This window comes from Camellia sinensis, chromosome 4, assembly GCF_055761805.1.
Source record: "Camellia sinensis isolate YWXY chromosome 4, ASM5576180v1, whole genome shotgun sequence".
Lineage (NCBI taxonomy): Eukaryota > Viridiplantae > Streptophyta > Magnoliopsida > Ericales > Theaceae > Camellia > Camellia sinensis.
The window spans coordinates 179,007,128-179,027,511 of NC_138964.1; the positions used below are offsets into that span (position 1 = coordinate 179,007,128).

Here is a 20,384-nt window from a genome sequence, read left to right on the forward strand (position 1 = left end):
TATATTCATTTTTAATTTTTAATTTTTTAATTTTACCACGTCCATTGAAGTATTCGTAACTTAGCTCTCAGCTACATTCATTTTCTCTTCCTTACTGGATATTCGAACACAAAACATCTGACTTTCCAATAGTGGGTCTTTAATTTCATATATAAATAAAATTTCAATCAGAATTTCGGTAGTGGCACTGTAATCTATTATTAACAAAACATAATTATTACAAAAAACAAATAAATAAAAAATCACTGTTGCATTATTGTGTATAAATTTGAAAAATTACTGGGTACCACTGAAGCACGGCCATGTAGTGTTCTAAAGTATTATGATTAGTACAAAGGTAGAATTCATAATTTTGTATCAGATGATTGAAAAACACAAGAAGACATAGTGAATAATGATTAGTAAAATAGTATGGACCCTTGATACCCAAGAATATCTAATAATTTTCCAAAAATTTGCTCGTATGAAAATTATGTTAAATCATTTTCCGAACATGAATACCAATGCCTCCAGGTTAGGGTACTGAATTCAATACATCCATAACAAGTAAAAAACAATAATTGTATTAGTTGTGAACTCATCAATTGTCTTAACAAATAATACATTGATTTGCTCTAGTGTAACTATATAAACTAAAACCCAAAGCCAAAAAAAAAAAAAAAGGAAATTACAAAAAATTACCAACATCACTGCTGGAGACTGCTACAAAATTCTTCCAAATTATAATGGCAAAACTCAACGGCATAGATCTTTCACACCTAAGCCCGGCCTCTTGTATCTCTGAAGAGAAGCACAATTAATCGACAAATTATGATGCTTGATATTTGATTTAGTGTCTTCCCCCCATCACAATAAAGCAAATTCCCCATTTCCCTAGTCTTCTGGAACAAGGAGGGTAAGTACATTTGGGGATCACAAGGATTCTGGACTTGTGGAGGGCCTAATTCTCGAGGGCATTTGCATACCACCATGTAATCCACCTCCAAACCGATAGTTCAATGAATTCTTGGGTGTGATGGACATTTTGTTCAAAGAATAGTCGAATTCATCGAGATCAAGATCATGTTCCTCAAAACTCCCAACCATTGCATCACCTGCTGCTATGTTCTCCCCACTTCCACCCATAAATTGCTCGACAACATCATCATCACTGCTACCTTCTTCTTCATCGTCATCATAAGTTGTTCTGACCATTGACCAGTATACAAAGTTTGGCCGGATAAATCTACAAATTGAAACATTACCCAAAACGAGAGGTTAGGAAAGAAAAACAATAAAAATGTCACCAAAATATTAAATACCGACCACAAGACTGGAAAACCATCTTCCGGATATCTCCAATTCATTTAGGCTGCCTATAAGCATGGACCGGAACACATGTCCGATGTGCTTACTTTTAATTATTGTTTGTTTCACGTTAAACAAGTGAAATTTGTATTTTTGATAGATGATTTATTCATGAATAAATTAAATATTTTGACATTTGTAATGTAATGATTTGTCTTAAGGCAAGTGAAAATTAGTTACTTTCTTTGTTAACATGAAAGGGTAGAAATCCAGTCTCCCAAATAAACTAGGACTAATCTGGGAAACATAAAAGCATAAGCGAGCGCAAATGAGTACAGTGAATACACTGGAACCAAAAGTTTGGCCTTATAGGTAGCCCTACAAAAGAAACGGTATAGAAAACAACTAGCCCAATTATTGCATAAAAAAACAGAGATGGCATAAGCAGACCAATTTTTTGCAGTTTACCACAAAAAATTGCTCCATTTCAGAAACCATTTAAAACAAAAGACTAAATAAAAGTACCTGTCCGATTTTTTCAACAAACATGGGTCAAATGGGAAGAACATGTCAAGCCTTTCCATCCCACCAAAAGCTCTGGAAAGTTCTGATTCCAACATATCATTAAAGACAAAGACCTCCGACACTGTGAATAAACGGGCTGCTTTTGCCTGCCGGAGAAATTCCTCTACTATGGATGGCAAGCACACCTATCCAATAGATAAACAGATGAATATACAACATTTCAATGAGCAAAAACTTTCAACAAGGACAGTGTAAGGTTGCACTGCATATGATATTATGGAAGCAGAAAGACGAGATCAAGTAGAGATGAGGATCACTAAAAATCATGACTAACCATAAACTCCGATGGTTCAGGAGAAATTAATGTAAAAATATTCTATCATTTTAGCACAGATGCTGAAATCTATTCTTTAATTTTAAAGGTGCCTGAAGATAGTAAACAGGGGGCTTCACCTTCAGCGGATTCAATGGATGCTTCAAGATTGCCTCAATAGGCATAAGAAAAAGTTGAGATTTTAGACGAGGAACATCCATCACTGATCGCATACGGAAGCAAAGCACATACATGATGGCCTGCGCCAGCAGAAAATGACATAAGAAAACTCGTGAATATTCCAAATCACATAAAAACTCTAGTACAAAACCAGCAAATCAAGCAATGAATTGTACAATGTAAAATAAGCATATAAACATTCAAGGTTCATGCTATAATATCAATAGATATAATAGAGACTGCAGTCAAATTCAAATGAAGCGTCAAAAAACTAAACTGCACTCATGCACCACGAGGTCCACCAACTGGAGCGCCACGTTGGACAGACAACATCAGAAATTAAGCTAATATTAGGGTGCAGATTTATGCACCTATAAAAAGTTAATATCTTCCCACTGGCATAATTTTACATTGCGAAGGCTCAAGATTGGAATCCGAAACAATGGATGCCACATTATGAACAAAAACCCAAATCTTCACAAAAATACATGAATAAAATCACCATGTGAAGATTTCAGCTCAATAACCAAAACTCAACAAATTAAACAAATCCAAAAAAAATAATCACTTTGCTTGTTTTTGGTTTTCCAAAAACTCTTTTCAGAAAATTCTACTTTCTTGCTTTTCGTTTTTTTTTTTTTTTACTGAATTTTTTTAATATTTTAAACAATTTTTTTAATTTTTAGACACACCTAACATAAATACACATAAAAAGTATAATTTTTGTGAAAAAAAATCTTTTAAAAATTCACTAAATACCAAAAATACAAAAATACAAAAAAAAAAAAAAAATTCAATACATTTTTTGTATTTTTATGTATTTATAAATTTTTTAAAATATTTTTTTACTTTTTAGATACATCTAAATAAAGTGCATCTAAAAAAGTAAAAAAAAAATGCTTAAAATTTAAAAAATATTCACTAAAAACAAAAAACACGAAAAGCGAAAAACAAAAAACTCATTTTTCAAAAAACTTAATCCAAAAAACTCAAACCAAACACACACAATTAGTTTTGAAACCTTTATTTGCTAAATTGCTACACGGATATTATCCTTTCATAAAGGATAGGATAGGAAACTTAAAAGATGAATAATAAATACATTTTTTTTAAAGCATGCTTGGCCCCTCAAAATGTCATCCCATTTGTGATGGAGCATAGTTATGATTCCGAGCATGATGTTCCATAAGTGAATTTAAAAGCATAATATATACCTGGCATCCAGAATAAAAAACTCTGTGAGCATTTGCATTGATGTCGCCATCATGATTTTCACTATATGTCCAACACCAACTGACCAGCCTGAAAACCTCAAAACACAAAAAAAAATGACACGGTATCAGAAATTCACATTTCCTTTCCCTTATTTTGACTGGGTAGGTAAGGAACTGATTGACAACCTTTGCAAGATCTTAACAACAAAAGAGACTGACAAAAACTTTGCACGGGATAAATAGCTTGCAAGATAGGCAACGGCACTCATCCTGCACAGAAGCAATAGAAGAATTACAACCATATAGACAAGTAAAAAAGAGTTTGCAGAACTAAGAACTTCCAATGATTCACACTGCAGATTAACTACTTTGCTAACGTGGTTGCAGAAGAACTCTGAAAAATACTTGTTGAAAAGAATTGCATCACTAAATCGGAAAGCATTTTTAAAATAATAAATAAAGAGGAAGAGTGTCAGCAACTAATCCACTTCAAAATTCACCAAATGACTTGAGTTCTGTAGTTCCCAACCCAACAGCATAGAAATCTAAATATGTTTCCATCCGTTGGGGGGGGGGGGGGGGGGGGGGTACGTATACTGTGTACTCATGGAATTTTTCGCTTCAAAATATCACATACTACTGCAATTTTGCGATAGCAAGGATTATGCCCAACGCAACTAACCCCAGTTAAAACGAAAATATAACAAAATATTATTAAAATGTAATCAATTATGAAATAGTAAATAATTATATATTTTTTAAAAAAAAGTAAAAATAGAAATGGTTATAGAATATTAACACTAAAAAAATCAAGCCTTTTACCTTGAACAATACATTATGAAAATAGCACATGAATTTCAAATTTATATGAATATCATCTAGTGATTGTTATCCTGTACATTCATCTAGATAATTCTGAACAAAAGAGATCCCAAGAACTTAATTAACTAATAATGGTGAAGTCAATAGATACTCTTCCAGCTCCAACTTGAAACACTCAAAAAAAATATATATATATATATATATTAATTCATTGTAAGTACATGCTATTATGCTAAGAAACTAAAAGAAAATATTAACACTAAAAAAATAGAAGTTATATTAATTCATTGTAAGCACATGTTATTATGCTAAGAAAGTAGAACCAAATGATACCCTCAAAAAATAAAATTAAAAACAAAAGGAACATTTTATAGGTTACGTATATGTTTGTTTATAATAATAAATATTTCACGCTTATAGGTTAATTATATGTTCATTTATACGTTAGTGTGAATTAAATTAATTGATACATGAAGATCACTTTTGTGTGTCGGTTTTTTTGTGTACTTATGGCTTTTTCTTCTTTCTTTTTTTTGATAAATTGTGTATTTATGGCTATTTGTTGGACTTTTTGCATAGTTGAATGTCCATTTTGATGTAGTTTTGATATTTCCAATCTCCTACTGTACCAAAAAAAATAAGAGAGTGAACTTAGTTCAGCATACACATTGTAATTCATAGAATAATTGTTCTCCAATAAAAGCTGCTAAAAGCTTAGATGAAAATCTAATGTATAATAAATTTTAGAAATACATCTCCTTTTCTATTCCAATCTGCTGTAACCTGATTTCCAGTGGCAGATTTCAAACTCTTTCTATGCAATATGGATTGAAAAGATAACCACAAAACAAGATTACAATTACCTGTCAGCATAAATAAACTGACAATGTACTGTACAACAAGAAGGGCAAAAGAAGCATCAGACAACTAAATATCCTAATTCATTACCTCTTAAGGGGGGAAAATGTACTGCCCATAAAAATATCTGAAAGAATATCGGCGAATTTCATGCCACAATTATCAGGATCTAGTGCACAGGCATAGAACATCACAAACTGCAAAAATATAAACAAAGTCTAAATGAAAATATGGTACCAAAAACTAATCATAAAGCGATGCTAGCTAATTCTAAAAACGTAATGCAAAAAGAAAAAATCTTCAAATATATCATTTATACAGGAAGCTTGTGCACGTAAAAAACACATTTCTAATATGTCGTTCGAAGTAAATACCTGAGTGAATTTTGACTTGTAAGCATTCAAGACAGTTATCTCAAATGACTGGAGGAGAGTTTCAAACACCTGATTATGGCATTAAAGGGAATAAAGAATAATTGATTAGAGGAACAAGACAGCAAAGTAACATTTTCATATAACAGATTGCTGAGCTTACCTTAACTAAACGACCATCATCATTACAAGATTTGAGATGCTCAAACAAAAGCACCAATAAGCTATCTAATTTTTCAGCAAATACATTTCCCCGAAAACTCTTCCCATTTGAAAATTCTCTTGGAAGCTGGGGGGAAAAAAAATTTGCATTAATAAACTCACAAAGGGTAAAACAAAACTCAAATGGGTTTCAAAAGATCACATGTAAAAAAACACACCTCATCACAGTCATCATCTACCGTCTCTTCCACATCTTCTAGCTCCATCTGAAATATGCCTTTATTAGAATCATCTTGCAAAATATCTTCCCATTCTATCTCCACCTGTAAGAAGTACAAATGCAGAGTTTTAAGGTTAACAGGTGCAACTCCCTAACTGCACACTGATTTACAACTTACAAGGCAACCTTAGACAACTCACATCCAAATCTATCAGCCTATCCACCACTGCAATATGCATCATGCTCCCAACAAGTTCTCCCATAGCACCACTCTCCAATATTAACATGTTCTCCACATATAACGCGATCAACTACAATAACAGATGTGTATAGCATCAGATAGATGGTTTACAACAACAACAACAACAACAAAAACAAAAACACTATTATAATCAGAAATCGAAAATTTATTAATGCAAGACACAAGAATACTCAAGAATAGCATAGTCAGTAGGAAAGACAAGTGTATAGCAGTAATTACAAATATTAGTATGCAATGGCCCATATTACAGTAGCAGAATCATGTATGGTAGCATGTATCTTGCTATTGCAATGTGCAAGATGTAGTCTAAGATGGCTGGTCATGAGCAAGCAAAAAAGTTGTTACCCAATGCAGATGTGCACAAACATGTCAATGCATTATGTGGAGGGAACCTCACTGAGGACACTCAGCTCATAGGGTGCAGATAACAATAAGGCATACAGATACAAGGCACATAACCCACATGATGGCATATGACCAGGCCAAATATGGCTCAAAAAGGCAAAATAGGTGAAAAGTAAAAAAAAAGTTATAAGAGAATCAAATTGATTGAAAAATCAATCAAAAGAGCCAATTCTATTTTGAATGGGGATGAACAAAGCAGAAAAAATGTTCCCTCCAACCACATTGTTGCCGCACAAATCATCAATGTGATGGAATTTTATGTCTTCAAATAATCAACCCTGCTTGGATGCTATAGTGAAAATATGATACACAATAGTAACATCGAATAAAATAGAATAACAAATTTAATAGTAAAAACCAACTAAAATTCAAGTTGGGTGGCATTATTTGTAACTCACAGGTTCCTTGCTAAAAACGTTCGGCATTTTCTGAATAACTATTGGCAATAGTCTTAAAGGTGCAAGAGGCACTAAATCAGAAATGCCTTTCAGCGCGGAATGCAGCCGATAAAGAACTTGGCCCTTTCTTGCAAGACCACGTGGCTGCTTCAGCAATTCTAGGAAAGAATGTGCAGGCATGAAATTGCTTACAAGCATGTCCAAGCATGAATCAACATATTTACCACTTGATGCAGCCTGCAATTCAATACAATGAAATATGCTTAAGAAGGATACACATAAAAACCTTGCAGGTATTACAAGAGATGAGACCGACATACCAAAGATATTATCAACTCAACCAATGCATCCATCACATCAGGCCCGTAGTCCCACATGCTCATTCGAAATATCTGAAGAGCAATCACATATGAGAATTTTAAATAGTTAGCCTCGATGATACATAAAATATTACCATTACATGTCAAGTTCATACATCAGTAACTTACAGCAGAAAGAAGAGAGTCGTGGTTAACACTATCAATATAAGATACTGCTCCTGACAATGCCTTTAGACTTGTCTACCGAGTAACAAGAAACAAAGAAAAATAAAAATAAATTATGAGAACGGCAAATTATAATTGTTACTTAGAAAATAAAAAATAAAAAATTACTTGTCATATAACAACATACCACAAGAAGTGCCACCTCATCTGGGGCAAGATATTCTCTGTGGTGGATAAGCCCAATTAGCTGATTATAACTGTCACTGTCACCCTGAGACATTAAGGTTAAGCTTTTATACACTTATCAAGCCTTTGACATAAAAATAACTGACTAATATGCTTCTAGGCATTAAGGGGTTGTTTGGGATGATTTAAATAAGTGTACTTTTTGTTTTTTTACGAAAAAATATGCAGAAAAGTAGAGAGATGATGTGATGAAAAAAAGATAAAAAGATGGATTATTTTAGAGTTGCCAAACTTGGCCTAAAAATGTGTAAGTAATCAAGTTAGTGATATAGACAGTAGCATAGGAAATTTTGATGCAAGTCAAAAATAAAAAAAATAACCTATTACTTTACTTATTAAAATGGTTCCTGGGCTTGCACCCCAACACTTAACGCGCAAAAGGGTTGTTTGGGATGATCTAAATAAGTGCACTTTTTGACTTTTTATGAAATATGGGTTAGGTTTGGTGTGATGTGATAGAGAGGTGATGTGACTTAAATAAGATAATATGACTTAAATAGGATAGTGACTTTTTGACTTTTTATCTTTTTTGAGTTATGCCAAACTCAGCCTTAATATTGTAACATCATGAACTACCCACGGGTCATTAGAGCGTGGAATAGGGAAAAAACCAAAAAAAAAAAAGGTAGTCACTAGAAGTAAAAAGAGAAATAAAGTCACTAAAATTACAAAAACCCATGTCATGTATGGTTAATCAAGTCAGATCCAGCTATCAGGAGTTCAATTTGCTAAATACAAATACGGGTGACAATAATTCAAGGGTAGCTAGCAACCCAGAAGAAACAAGAGAGTAAACAAATTCACATCGTTGACCTTTACATGACAAACTTGTGACAGTTACATAAGAAATAAAGTATGACAAATAAAGTAGAGCCAACTCGACCCGTAACATTTCTGTACTTAACAGAATGCTTACCAGGGTGACTGATCTGAGGGCATCTCGGACGTGATACACCAATTCTGAATCAGTGAAATTAACACCCTCCATTTCAGCAAATCCTGCCCTTTCAGTTGCTAAATCCACTCCCATGGTCTCTATACTACTGCTCCACTGGGGCTGGGCAACTTAAATTTTATAAACTAAACCTGCACAATGAGAAAACCAGAGTGAACACGATGCCCGTGTTTACCGCAAACCAATCCAGGAATGCAATACCGCTTGACTCTGCAGCATTTGCCTAGCATAATAGAATTCAGAGCATTTCTTGCACAACAAAATGTTTACGAAATTTGGAGTAAATTTCAAAATTAAAAAAGAAATAAAAACTATGTTCCTAACGAAAACAACTTGGGCATATTGGAATAGGGTTTAAAAGCACGAATTCAAGCACAATTATTCAATGAAAAAGGCAGAGCATATATCATTAACATAAATTGAAACAAACACAGTATATTAAAATAACAACCCTGAAATTCGTCATATAATAGCATCAATATGAGCTCAAATTCAAACTGTTAGGTTCCGAATTACATAAAACAGTTCAGTGTTCTAACAACAGAGTTTCACACATCTGTCAATTGTAATCATATATTCAACAGAAACCTGTAGACAAACCACAATACATATGCACACATATAGATACACAAACAGAGATATATATATATATATATAGAGAGAGAGAGAGAGAGAGAGAGAGGGAGCTTACTATCGGGGGAGCGAAAGACGGAGAGAGAGAAGAAGAGTTTGATCTATGAGACGAAAAACCCTAAATAGAAGCTGCAGTTTCTTCGTCCCTCGCTCTCGCTCTCTGTCTGTCTGTTGTTGCCGCCAGATCGAAAACGAGGCGGAAGCTAAAAGGATGTTCAAACTTCCCACACAAACCCTAACCCCAACTACTGCTAACCTTAACCCTGGTTAAGGCTAGGTTTGACATCTCTTAAAAAAGTTAAAAAATTAAAAAGTTACTATCCTATTTAAGTCATATCATCTTATTTAAGTAACATCACCTCTCTATCACATCACTTCAAACCCAATCCATATTCATAAAAACTCAAAAAATACACTTATTTAGAACATTCCAACCAACCCCTAAGTTTGAATTTGCAGACTACCCCTACTTTTTAGCATTACTCTCCTAAAGCCATTTGATTTTATAAAATTTACACTATATAGCATATCATTAATGATTAAAATCACAACCCTAATAGTCCCTCAATGACTTGAAGACAAATTACAAAAGAGCTATTTTAGAAAGATAGTTATAATAAGTTTTTTAATTAAAAGTTGATTGTAATCAACTTTTTGTGAGGGAGGAATATGAGTTATAATCTAAAAAGTAGATTATAATCCACTCTCCAAAAAACCCTAAAGGATAAATGGTTAGGAATAGTTCTTAGACTACAATTAGAAAATAATTAATTAATAAAATAGTTATATTTTATTTATTTTCTAATGTAGAATTCTTAGGCCTTATTTACAGTCTGACTTTTTTAGCCATTTTTTAATTTTTTTTTTATGAGGTAGAAAGAGTTTAATATGTTTGAGAATAAAAATTTTTTAGTTGTATAGCTAAAAGCCAAGTTATTATTTATTATGAGCATACACTTACGTAGTCAAAAAAATGTAATGAAAAATATGATAATGATTACAATATTACTCAAAAACAATTAATTTATTTTCTTGTTTAATTATTTTTGTGGATTGATGCTACTATAATTCTCGTGAATTAAACTAAATTATGATAATGATAATATCCAGCTTGGGTTACTGGTATTTTTTAACTGCTAAATAATTTAGATACAATTATCTCATTTACTCCTAAATTTGTTCGTAAACTTTTTTTTTTTTTTTTTACGTATTTGTCCCTCGCTTTACTATTGAAAAATTTTTGAGACTTTTTTGATGCGTTTTGTGTTTATGGAGTGGTTATTTGATATTGGTAAGTTGAAATGTTTTTGACTCTTGTTTGTAAGTTTTTATTATTTTTAGTTTATTTGTATTAATTAGCATTGAAATATGATACGAAAAGTATAAATAGTTAAATTGTATTGTAAAAAATACATTTTTACAATAATAAATTAATCATTCAAAATTAGAGTTGACTTTTTAACAAATAAGTTTAACTCTACCGAACTTGCTTATAATTGCTCCATTGTTTTATTCATGTTCCCAATTTTGTTCATTTAAAGCCACTTATATTTTAAAAATTAGTTTTTTTTTTTTTTATGCCTATTGTAAAAATTAGTCGGTTGGTGAAATTTTTTTCTCATCAAAATGGATGACTATAAATTTATAATAATAATAATAATCTATTTTCCATGAGTCAAGGTATATTTGCTATGTCTATTATGGTCCCGTTTGGTAGAGTTGTGGAAAAGTAATTATAGATTATAACTTAACAGATTATGACTTATAACTGTAAACATAAGCTGTGAACATGTTTGGTGCAGCTGTGGGATTATAGATTTAAGCAGTAGAATAGTGTTTGGTTAATAAGGTATAAAATAACTTTTTACTATCTAATTGTCAATTTTGCCTTTATATGATATAAAAATGATTATTTTGTCATTTTTTCAGTTTTAATTTTAAAAAAATTATTTCATTAATAAAAGTTAATATAATTGGCATCAATTAATACTAAAATTAATAATAGTATCAATTAGTATAAATTTTTTCATTTTTTCATTACAAATTAATTAGTGTCAATTAATGGCTTAATTACCATCAATTAATACTAAAATTAATAATAGTATCAATTAGTATAAATTTTTTTATTACAAATTAATTAGTGACAATTAATGGTTTAATTACCATCAATTAATACTAAAATTAATAATAGCATCAATTAGTTTAAATTTTTTTCATTATGAATGAATTAGGTGTCAATTAATGGCTTAATTACCATCAATTAATACTAAAATTAATAATAGTATCAATTAGTTTAATTTTTTTCATTTTTTCATTATAAATGAATTAGGTGTCAATTAATGGCTTAATTACCATCAATTAATACTAAAATTAATAATAGTATTAATTAGTATAATTTTTTTCATTTTTTCATTATAAATGAATTAGGTGTCAATTGATGGCTTAATTACTTATTATAATTTTTTTTCATTTTTTTCCATTATAAATTAATTATTATCAATTAATTGCTTATTATTTTTTTCATTCAATTTTTTTAATTTATTATTCTTTTTTAAATAATATTAATAATCAACCATTGTTATTTTTTTTGATTTTGTTATTTTTTAATTTTTTTTCACTACAGTACAAAATAATTTATTATTCTTTTTCAAAAAACAATTCATTACAAAGCCCTAGCCGTACGACGCCAGCCTCCTGTCGTCCCCTCCAGCCGTACGCCGTCGACCTCCTTTCTTCTCCTCCGTTTCAGATCGGCGACCATCTGGTGCTGTAAAACCCTAGCTGCCGATCTACAAAACCCTTCTATCCTTCTCCTCTTCATCCCGATCGCGAAGCTCTCGTTTGCGAAACCCTAGCCGCCGATTTGAAGCAGCGATCAAGCAGTGTTGATGCGCAAGCCAACGATACAGGTGCGGGAGGCGACAGAGAGCTAACGAGCAGCGTTGATTTCCAGTTTCAGATCGTGATCTAAAGAGAAAAGGAGAGGAGAGAGAAAAAAAAACGAGAGCTCTCACCGGAAATCGTGTGTGTTTGTGTGTGATAAAGAGAGAGCTCTGGCCAGAAATCACCCTCCCCGGGAATCGCCTTTGTATTTCTCTCACAAGTGAACAGTGCTTAGACAAGGCTTATATATAGTGGGGTTTTTTATAATAGTTGAAATATCTGAGGGGCATTTAAGTCATTATACATCATGATCCTCAGCTGTGCGCATAATCAGTTTGGAAAAGCACCTCTTAGGCAACTTAACAGATTATGGGTGAAATGGCTTAAGTTAAGCTATAATTTATCCCTAATAATTTTTACCAAACACTCCAATATGACTTATTTTAAGTTATAAGTTGATTTAAGCTGTAAATAAGTTATACCAAACAGCCCTTATGTGCTTCAATTCTGACTTTAATTTGGGCTTGGGCCAATCCTTCTTTTGGGCTCATATAATGTAATAACCCTCATCACTGTTTATCGATAAACATTGATTACCGTCAAACTGAACTGATTATGACTGATAATTGAATTGATTAAAGTACTGAACTGACTGACTGAAAACTGGAACTGAATTGACTGAGTATGGGTGTTAATCTGTATTCTATCTGTTTGATTGTTTACTTGATCTGTTCACATTTTATGTTTAAACTGCTAATTGAAGGCCTTATCGGCGGCCGAACCGGGAATTGATTGATGTTTTATGATCCTCATAATTGATGTGATCTTATGGTGTATTTATCTGAAAACTGATTAGGTATGATTGAATTAGATTAAATATTGATAGATTGCATAATTTGACTTAATTACCTTAATGCCACTTAAGTGGTCCACTACTTGAATCATCTTTGAGCCTTATTACACTCATACATACACATTTCATCAGCTCATTCCTTAGACTCAACCGGCCAAGATAGAGAGTGAGAGAGAATTTAGTGGATCTTGAGTTTATTGGTAGAATTGCTTGAAGAATTGAAGTATAGCTTGCTAATTTGAGCTTCTAGTCTTGCATTGAAGACCTAAGGTAGAGTAACTGCCCTTTTGTTCTTGAGATTAAATGATTCTTGCATGATTTATAGCAAATTGTAGCCTTGAGCCAAGTTATGGCTCTTACATAGTGAATTGAAGCTCTTTCCTTGCATGCATGTCCGAATTGTTGAGTTGTGAGTTGATTTCATGATAAAATGGTACATGCATGTCCATAATTTTGTAATAGTCCATGATTTTATCATGTTTTGGAAACAATTGGCTCCTTGTTGCATCAAATTGAAGCTTCAAAATGATTTGAATTCATGCATGTTTGCATGTTCATCTTGTTCTTGAAAAATGGTCTGAAATTGGGTTTGAATTAAACACCCTTGGGCTTTGATTTCTCAATGTTGAGTTTTGAATCATGTTTAACTATGTGTTTACAAATGTTTTCTGGAAATTCAGCCCAAGAGGTCGAGTTTTGAGTTGTTAAAACTTGGTTTTTGGCTTGAAGGTGCAATCTGGGTTTTCCAGATTTTGCACTTCCGCTCCAGCGGGGACTAGTGACGCTCGAGCGTGGAATCCGAGCATCCAGTATTTTCTCTGCACTGTTTTACAGTCCGCTTGAGCGGAGGATTAGGCGCTCGAGCGGAGGCATGTGTCTCACGATCGAGTGGGTGTCGAGCGTCCGTCGAGCGGAGATTTCACCCATCCAGTACTTTTACTGTACGCTCGAGCGTGTACCTTATTGCATGTCCGCTCGAACGGGACTCTGTTTTTCTGAAACTTCTGAAACTGCTTTTTGAGAACATCTTTGCATCCTCACCCCATTCTAGACATTCTTAGGCCTAGTTTAAGGCGTCTTGTTGAGGATATAGATGTAGAACACACCGAGGCATTTAGGGATTAAGTTACTATCTTTCCCAGCTATGTAGCTTAGTGTGTTCACTCTGTTAACTGTGTAGGGTTGGCGACTGGGGAGGCACGCTCTAACATACTGTAGCCCAAACTCTGTGAGTAACGATTGTGTAAAGATATGTTCACAAATGATTATCTTCTGAACAACTGAACTGTACTATTTTCTGAACTGATTTACTGTTAACTGAATGAATGTATGTCCTATATTCTGAACTATATTGTGGCATCCTTAGCACCTACTGTTTACTGTTACTGTGACAGAATTCTCTGTCGGTTCCCTCGTTGGAACCACTACTGTTACTGACTGATGGCCATCCTTACTGCTCGGTCTTTTAAGACCTACTGTTTACTGTACTGATATGCTAATGGATGTACCACATATGACTGTACTGACTGAATGACTGAAATACTGTTTAAATGAACTGTTTTCATACTGTAAGGGCATTCATTCTTAACCCCTTTACGCATTATGTTATTCACTGGGCTTTAGCTCACTGCTTATATATATATGTAGGTGTTCAGGCACCAGACCGCGGCTAGGAGCGTCAGGGTTACTCCAGTTTTGTCAAGCCAGCCTATGTGCCTCACTGCGAGGCTCCGAGCCTATCGTGTTAAGGCTTAGGGGTGTTTTACAATTCCCCCTTCTGTACTGTCTTACTGTTTTGTAATAACCGAATGGATTGTATAGACTGAATGTTTACTGTACTGTCATGTAAGGGATAGAGTCCCTATTCTGATTGATTGTATATATGTTGTGTATACCTTTCCACTGAATGTAAATATGGTTGGAAAGTCTTTTTGCATACAGATTGTCACAGCTCATTGGACATTGTTTATTTACTGTTTTGGCTTCCGCCAGGCCCTGTACTCTGTTTTACTGTTCTATTGTTCTGCAGGCCTTTGGTAATCTCAGATTACTGGCCGGTTACGGTGCTAAACCCATAGGGCCGGGTTTGGGTCGTGACATATAACCAAGTTAAAGATAAACATTAATACTGTTGGATATCAGTAACAGCCTACATAAGCCTACAAGGTTGGGTCGGGTGATTCCTTTATGGGAAAATTAGCCATAAGTCCTATTTGAATTATGTGTACACTATTTAATCTAATAACTTTTTGAATAGACCCAAAAGTCCTACTTTTCCTCTCTCTCTCTCTCTCTCTCTCTCTCTGTTTTTTGCCTTATTCTTTACGTTTTCCTCTCTATTTTTTTTTCTACGATTTCCTCTCATTTTCTTTATCATGGACGACGACCAGTGATTACACATTTCTTATTCTCTTTCTCTTTCTAATATATAGCCACCGGTAACCGATGACCACCATTGATTGAGGTTTACCGGCAAGCACCAACCATTGACATCAACTCGTGACTTTATTCTCACCGACGCGTGAAGAAGATGAGTAGATCTACTTAAATATGATGAGTAGATCTACATGAAATCCGACTAGATCTAAACCAAAAATAGTTGTCGGAGTACAATATTCTTTCTATATCTATTCTTTTCCTTGATTTCTCAATTTTTCTACATTTTCTCTGTTACACAAGTCTATTTTCTGTTTTAATGGAGAAAATTTTTAAATTATGAATAAGTTGTTTTTTAGTATTAGTTACAGGCGGTGAAAACTGTAAAATTTTGCAGTTTCAATTTTTTTGGTGCTAAAATGAATCATGGTTTAAAATGCAAAATTTTACAATTTCATAACATTCTTTAGAACTGTAAAATTTTACAATTTCATAATATTCTTTGGAACTGTAAAATTTGTAGTTTCATAACATGTTTTTCAGTTTGATTAATAAGTATAAATACTTAATAGATTTTTGCTTTGAAACTGTAACATTTTACTATTCCAAAACTTGTTTTTCAGTTTGATTAATATTGAAGATTATTTGCTTAAACCTTACAAAAATTGAAAAATAATATATGTTTTTCCCATTGTTACTGTTTTTTGTCGTTACAATTTTTTCCCTTTTAGTTTATCAATATTTAGCACATTTTGCTATTTTTTTGGCTCTAATTTCTCTATTTATTTTTATTTTTTTTGCAATATTCCGGATATTTTGATGAGTCTCCAATGATGTTGTTAACGTCCAGCGAACGTTCTGGACATTCTAATGACTTCTATTAGTGTTCATAACAATCCGGCGAACTTCCGGCAACTTCTCGACAATACTCCGCCGACTTTCCAGTGATACTTCGACAACTTGCCGATGATGTTGAACATTTCGGTGAGCCTCCAGTGACCGTCTAACGAAAGTCCGACGATAGTGAGATGTAACAGCATCTGTAAATTTTTATAAAAAAAAAATATGATTTTTTTATAACAATTAAAAATATATAAGACTAATTAGTACAAGTATTTTGTTTTGGAATTAGATGGGCTTTGAACTTTATACATAGGACTTATTGGTAAGTTCCCCTTTATTTATTTATTTATTTATATTTATGGAGTAAATTACATTGTCACTCTTGATATTTAGGTTTAATATAGATACCCCTCCATGTTTTGAAAATTACAACTACACTCTTTGATAGCATTTGTCTATTATTAAAATTAACAGATAAAATAAAATTACCAAGTTACCTTGCAACACTACACACAAAAAAGAAAGGCCAAATTCTCTCACTCTTCCCTAGTTGCCTCCATCTTTGCCCTAGAAACTACCATTGCAGAATTCTAAAACATCGAGACCAAAATTGTACAAATTCATCACAAGAAAAAACAAATCTAGTATAACGTGCACAATAAACCTACATGGTGCTTCTATATATACATAAGAAGGCTTGCTAAATTTATCAAAATTTCTACAATTTTTCTAGGTAAATTTTGGGCAAATGGACCACCATTTTCTAGGACTCAATAAGTAATGCATAAAATTCGTAATCCGGTCTGGTTCAATTCAATTCGGTAAGTTTAAATTGTTTTTTTAAATCCGTGGTTCGATTCTGGATTGAAAAATTAAAAATCTGTAATACACGGATTGGTTCCAGATTGAACCCAACAGTTTTGGATTGGAACCGAGTCACACCGTATGCAAAAAATCTATATTTATACTATACACCCTCCCGCGTACTATCTTCTCTTATTCTATATAAAGCCTAAACCCGCATAGCATCTTCTTTTATTACTTTTATTTGTTGGTTTTTAATTTTAATTTGTAATGGTTTTAATACTTATGTGGAACTAATTTTCTTATAATTGTTTGAATTTTAAAACAGTATGTCACTATTATAGAAATACACGTTGGTATTGCGGACCTAATATGATACTATGTTTATGTCTTTATGAAATTAAAATGTTCTATATTTTTTTTGTTATTTAATTATGTAAATCCGTGATCCTAAACTGATCAAATCCGTGTTTAAATAGATTGGTTCCATGATTTAAACGAATTGAATTGATTCTAATTTTTTAAGAACCGTAAATAATGAATTGATCCTGATTTTATTCCAATTCGAATCAATCCGAACCATGCTCACCTCTAATATCATTTTATCCACCTCAACATTTTTATGGGTAAATGTTGGTGCTTCTGGGCGATTGAGTTGTTTGGTGAGTGGTAGAGTCCAAAATGTGACTCAATTGATCGAAGAGGGAGATAAAGAAGATGTAATTAAGTTATATATATATATATATTAGTGGTTGTTACACGCGATGTGTGTGTAATTTAAATAAAAAAGAAAAAAACATTTATCATATATTGTGTGCTAGTAAAGTGGTAAGAGTCTTATTCCTTTGACATAAATCTAAGGTTTAAATCTCCTCATTTCATTTATTTAATTTTTTTTTTTATTTCAAATAAAAAAGGTAGACACGTGGCAGCATAAGAAACAAATGCTTCAAGACACCATAATAAAGGTGTTCACTTTATAATAGTATATAGATATAGATATAGATGATAGATATCAGTAATGGGTAAAATTAAATATACTGTGTAATATAATAAATATATAGCAATAATAAGTAAAACGCAAGTTTGTAGTCTTCGTATGGATGGTGGGGGCAAACATCATTATCACTGAAACACAACAAGATGAATAATTGATAGTTATGGTGAAGGGAATTAAGGCAAGGATTTGATCATAGTTGAGTTTGAGGTAGATGATCAGGTTAGCGACACTGTGTTTAGGAGAATTAAAGAGGGTAAATTTGACATTTAAAAAAAAATCAAGTGATGATGTCAGCATAAAACGTTAATTGATTTTAACGTCAAGTTTAAGGAGACAAATTCTAAAATGGAATTATGAACATTTGGAAGAAGAATGTAATTTCTACTACTTCAGAATGAAAATTTGTATTAAACTTAGGCTGTGTTTGGTTGGGGGATTTGGGAAGAGAAATGGAAAGGGAAATGGAAATGAAAGGAAAAGGAAAAAGAATTAATAGAATTCCAAATCCCAACTATGTTTGGTTGTGTTGGTTATAAAATAGAATTGATGTCCTAAAAGGTCTCCTATTTCTTTATTTATTTCTCACCCCCTTTCTTTTCCCATATATTTTTTATTATAACCAAACATAAATAGGATTACATTTCTCATTCCTTTTCTAAATCCCACCCCAAAAACCCCAACCAAACACAGCATTAAGGAAAGTGGTTGAGATCCTCTCCAATCATCACTCTCACTATCTCCCCACATACACGTGGCGGCTGGTGATTAGAGGAGAGGAAAAGGAAAAAAAAAAAAAATTAGCCAATCAAAGAGAGAGGGGGTCAAGGGGGTGCCCCTTGTGGGGGTCCAAGTCATTTTCCTAAACTTAAATTTCAAAGGTGTCAATATAATTTACCATTTATTTATTTAAGTTGGAGGGCTACAAGGCTGGGACAGATTATTTATTTATTTATTTATTTAAGTTGGAGAGATACACAAGTATAATTACATGACATAATTATTATTTTTAAGATATATAAACAATACTTGTCATATTTTTCTAAGATAATATTATATGTCAAATTAATTTAATTTCTGTCTCCGTATAAAAATCTACCAATAAATGATTCAAATGATTAAATTTGATTAAATTTCATTTGGTTATGGCAAAAAAGTTAAAAAATCAATTTATTAACTAAAATTGTTTATTTTAAAAAATGTCATAACTCATTTGCTAAATCCATTTATTGTTAAAAAAGTTCAAATTAGCTTACGTTGAAATGCCGGAAAAAAAAAAAGAAAATAAAACTACAAAAGTATCAAACAAATTATTTTAAAACAATAGATTAATTTTTTAATTAATTCTCAAACCACATTTTTGCACATTTATTGTCCCCTCTTTGTTCTTTTTTTTTTGCAGTTCTTCTACTTCTATATTAAGTAGATTTATTTTCTCAAACCACATTTTTCAAATATCTATACTGATAAGTGTAAGGCAGGAGTTGGCATTGATATCCCAATTTTTGTCTTTTTCCAAAATATTCCAACAGTAGTTACATGCGCAGTTATATCTTAAATCTAGAGTTTTTTTTTTTTCAAATCTCTCCTCCGGTGGCGTTTTCAAATTTATTAAATTGTTTAATTTTTAGATTTTAAATTTAATCATACATTTCACAATTTCGTTACACTAAAAGAAAATGATATGTACTTATGTCACAATTTCTAGTATATATATGCACGTGTGATTTGTATAATTGTAATGATTAGATAAATTTTAAACCTTTTAAATTATTATAATATAAGCTCAAATAATTTATTTAATTTATCTTGAGATCCCAAATGTTTATTTAATTATAATTATAAGCATAATTTAATTAATTTCTTGTGTGATTATTGGTTTGCCCGCAAATGACTTTTTGTTCTTGTTTGAGACTCGAGAGATGATCTCTAGACCGGGTGGATAGTTTTTTGTGTTACATTAGAGCGTGTCAAACGTTTCATCAAATTCAAATGTGATGAAAAATGCTTAAAATGTGAGTTTCAACCCTTTTATCAAACTAATATCAAATAGAGGGAGAGTTACTTTTTTTTATCAAATTAAGAGAGCTTCATCATTTCATCAAATTTGTAAGTGACCGTTAGAGTGGACTACTTCCCTGACATTCTCCCGAACAACTTCTTCCTTACAAAATTGCCATAAAGGTGTTGGTAAATTTACACAAACTGGTCGAACAGCCGAATACCTCTTCAGTCGTCCTTTCGATCGATCGGTATTTTGATAAAAAAAATTACAAATTACCCATTAAAACA

General features: G+C 32.3%; 1 protein-coding gene across 1 annotated transcript; it reads right to left on the minus strand.

The window, feature by feature from the left end:
• Positions 1–540: 540 nt before the first annotated feature.
• LOC114307865 (RNA polymerase I specific transcription initiation factor RRN3 protein) lies at positions 541–9,601 on the minus strand. Its single transcript, XM_028253317.2, has 16 exons — positions 9,395–9,601; positions 8,665–8,834; positions 7,690–7,773; positions 7,506–7,577; positions 7,338–7,409; positions 7,018–7,254; positions 6,153–6,263; positions 5,951–6,055; positions 5,734–5,859; positions 5,574–5,642; positions 5,290–5,396; positions 3,706–3,789; positions 3,520–3,607; positions 2,266–2,385; positions 1,813–1,997; positions 541–1,225 (listed from the first exon to the last, which is right to left on the minus strand). The coding sequence occupies exons 2-16, from the start codon at positions 8,776–8,778 to the stop codon at positions 913–915; spliced, it is 1,887 nt and encodes a 628-aa protein (XP_028109118.2). The 5' UTR covers positions 8,779–8,834; positions 9,395–9,601; the 3' UTR covers positions 541–912.
• Positions 9,602–20,384: the final 10,783 nt, after the last annotated feature.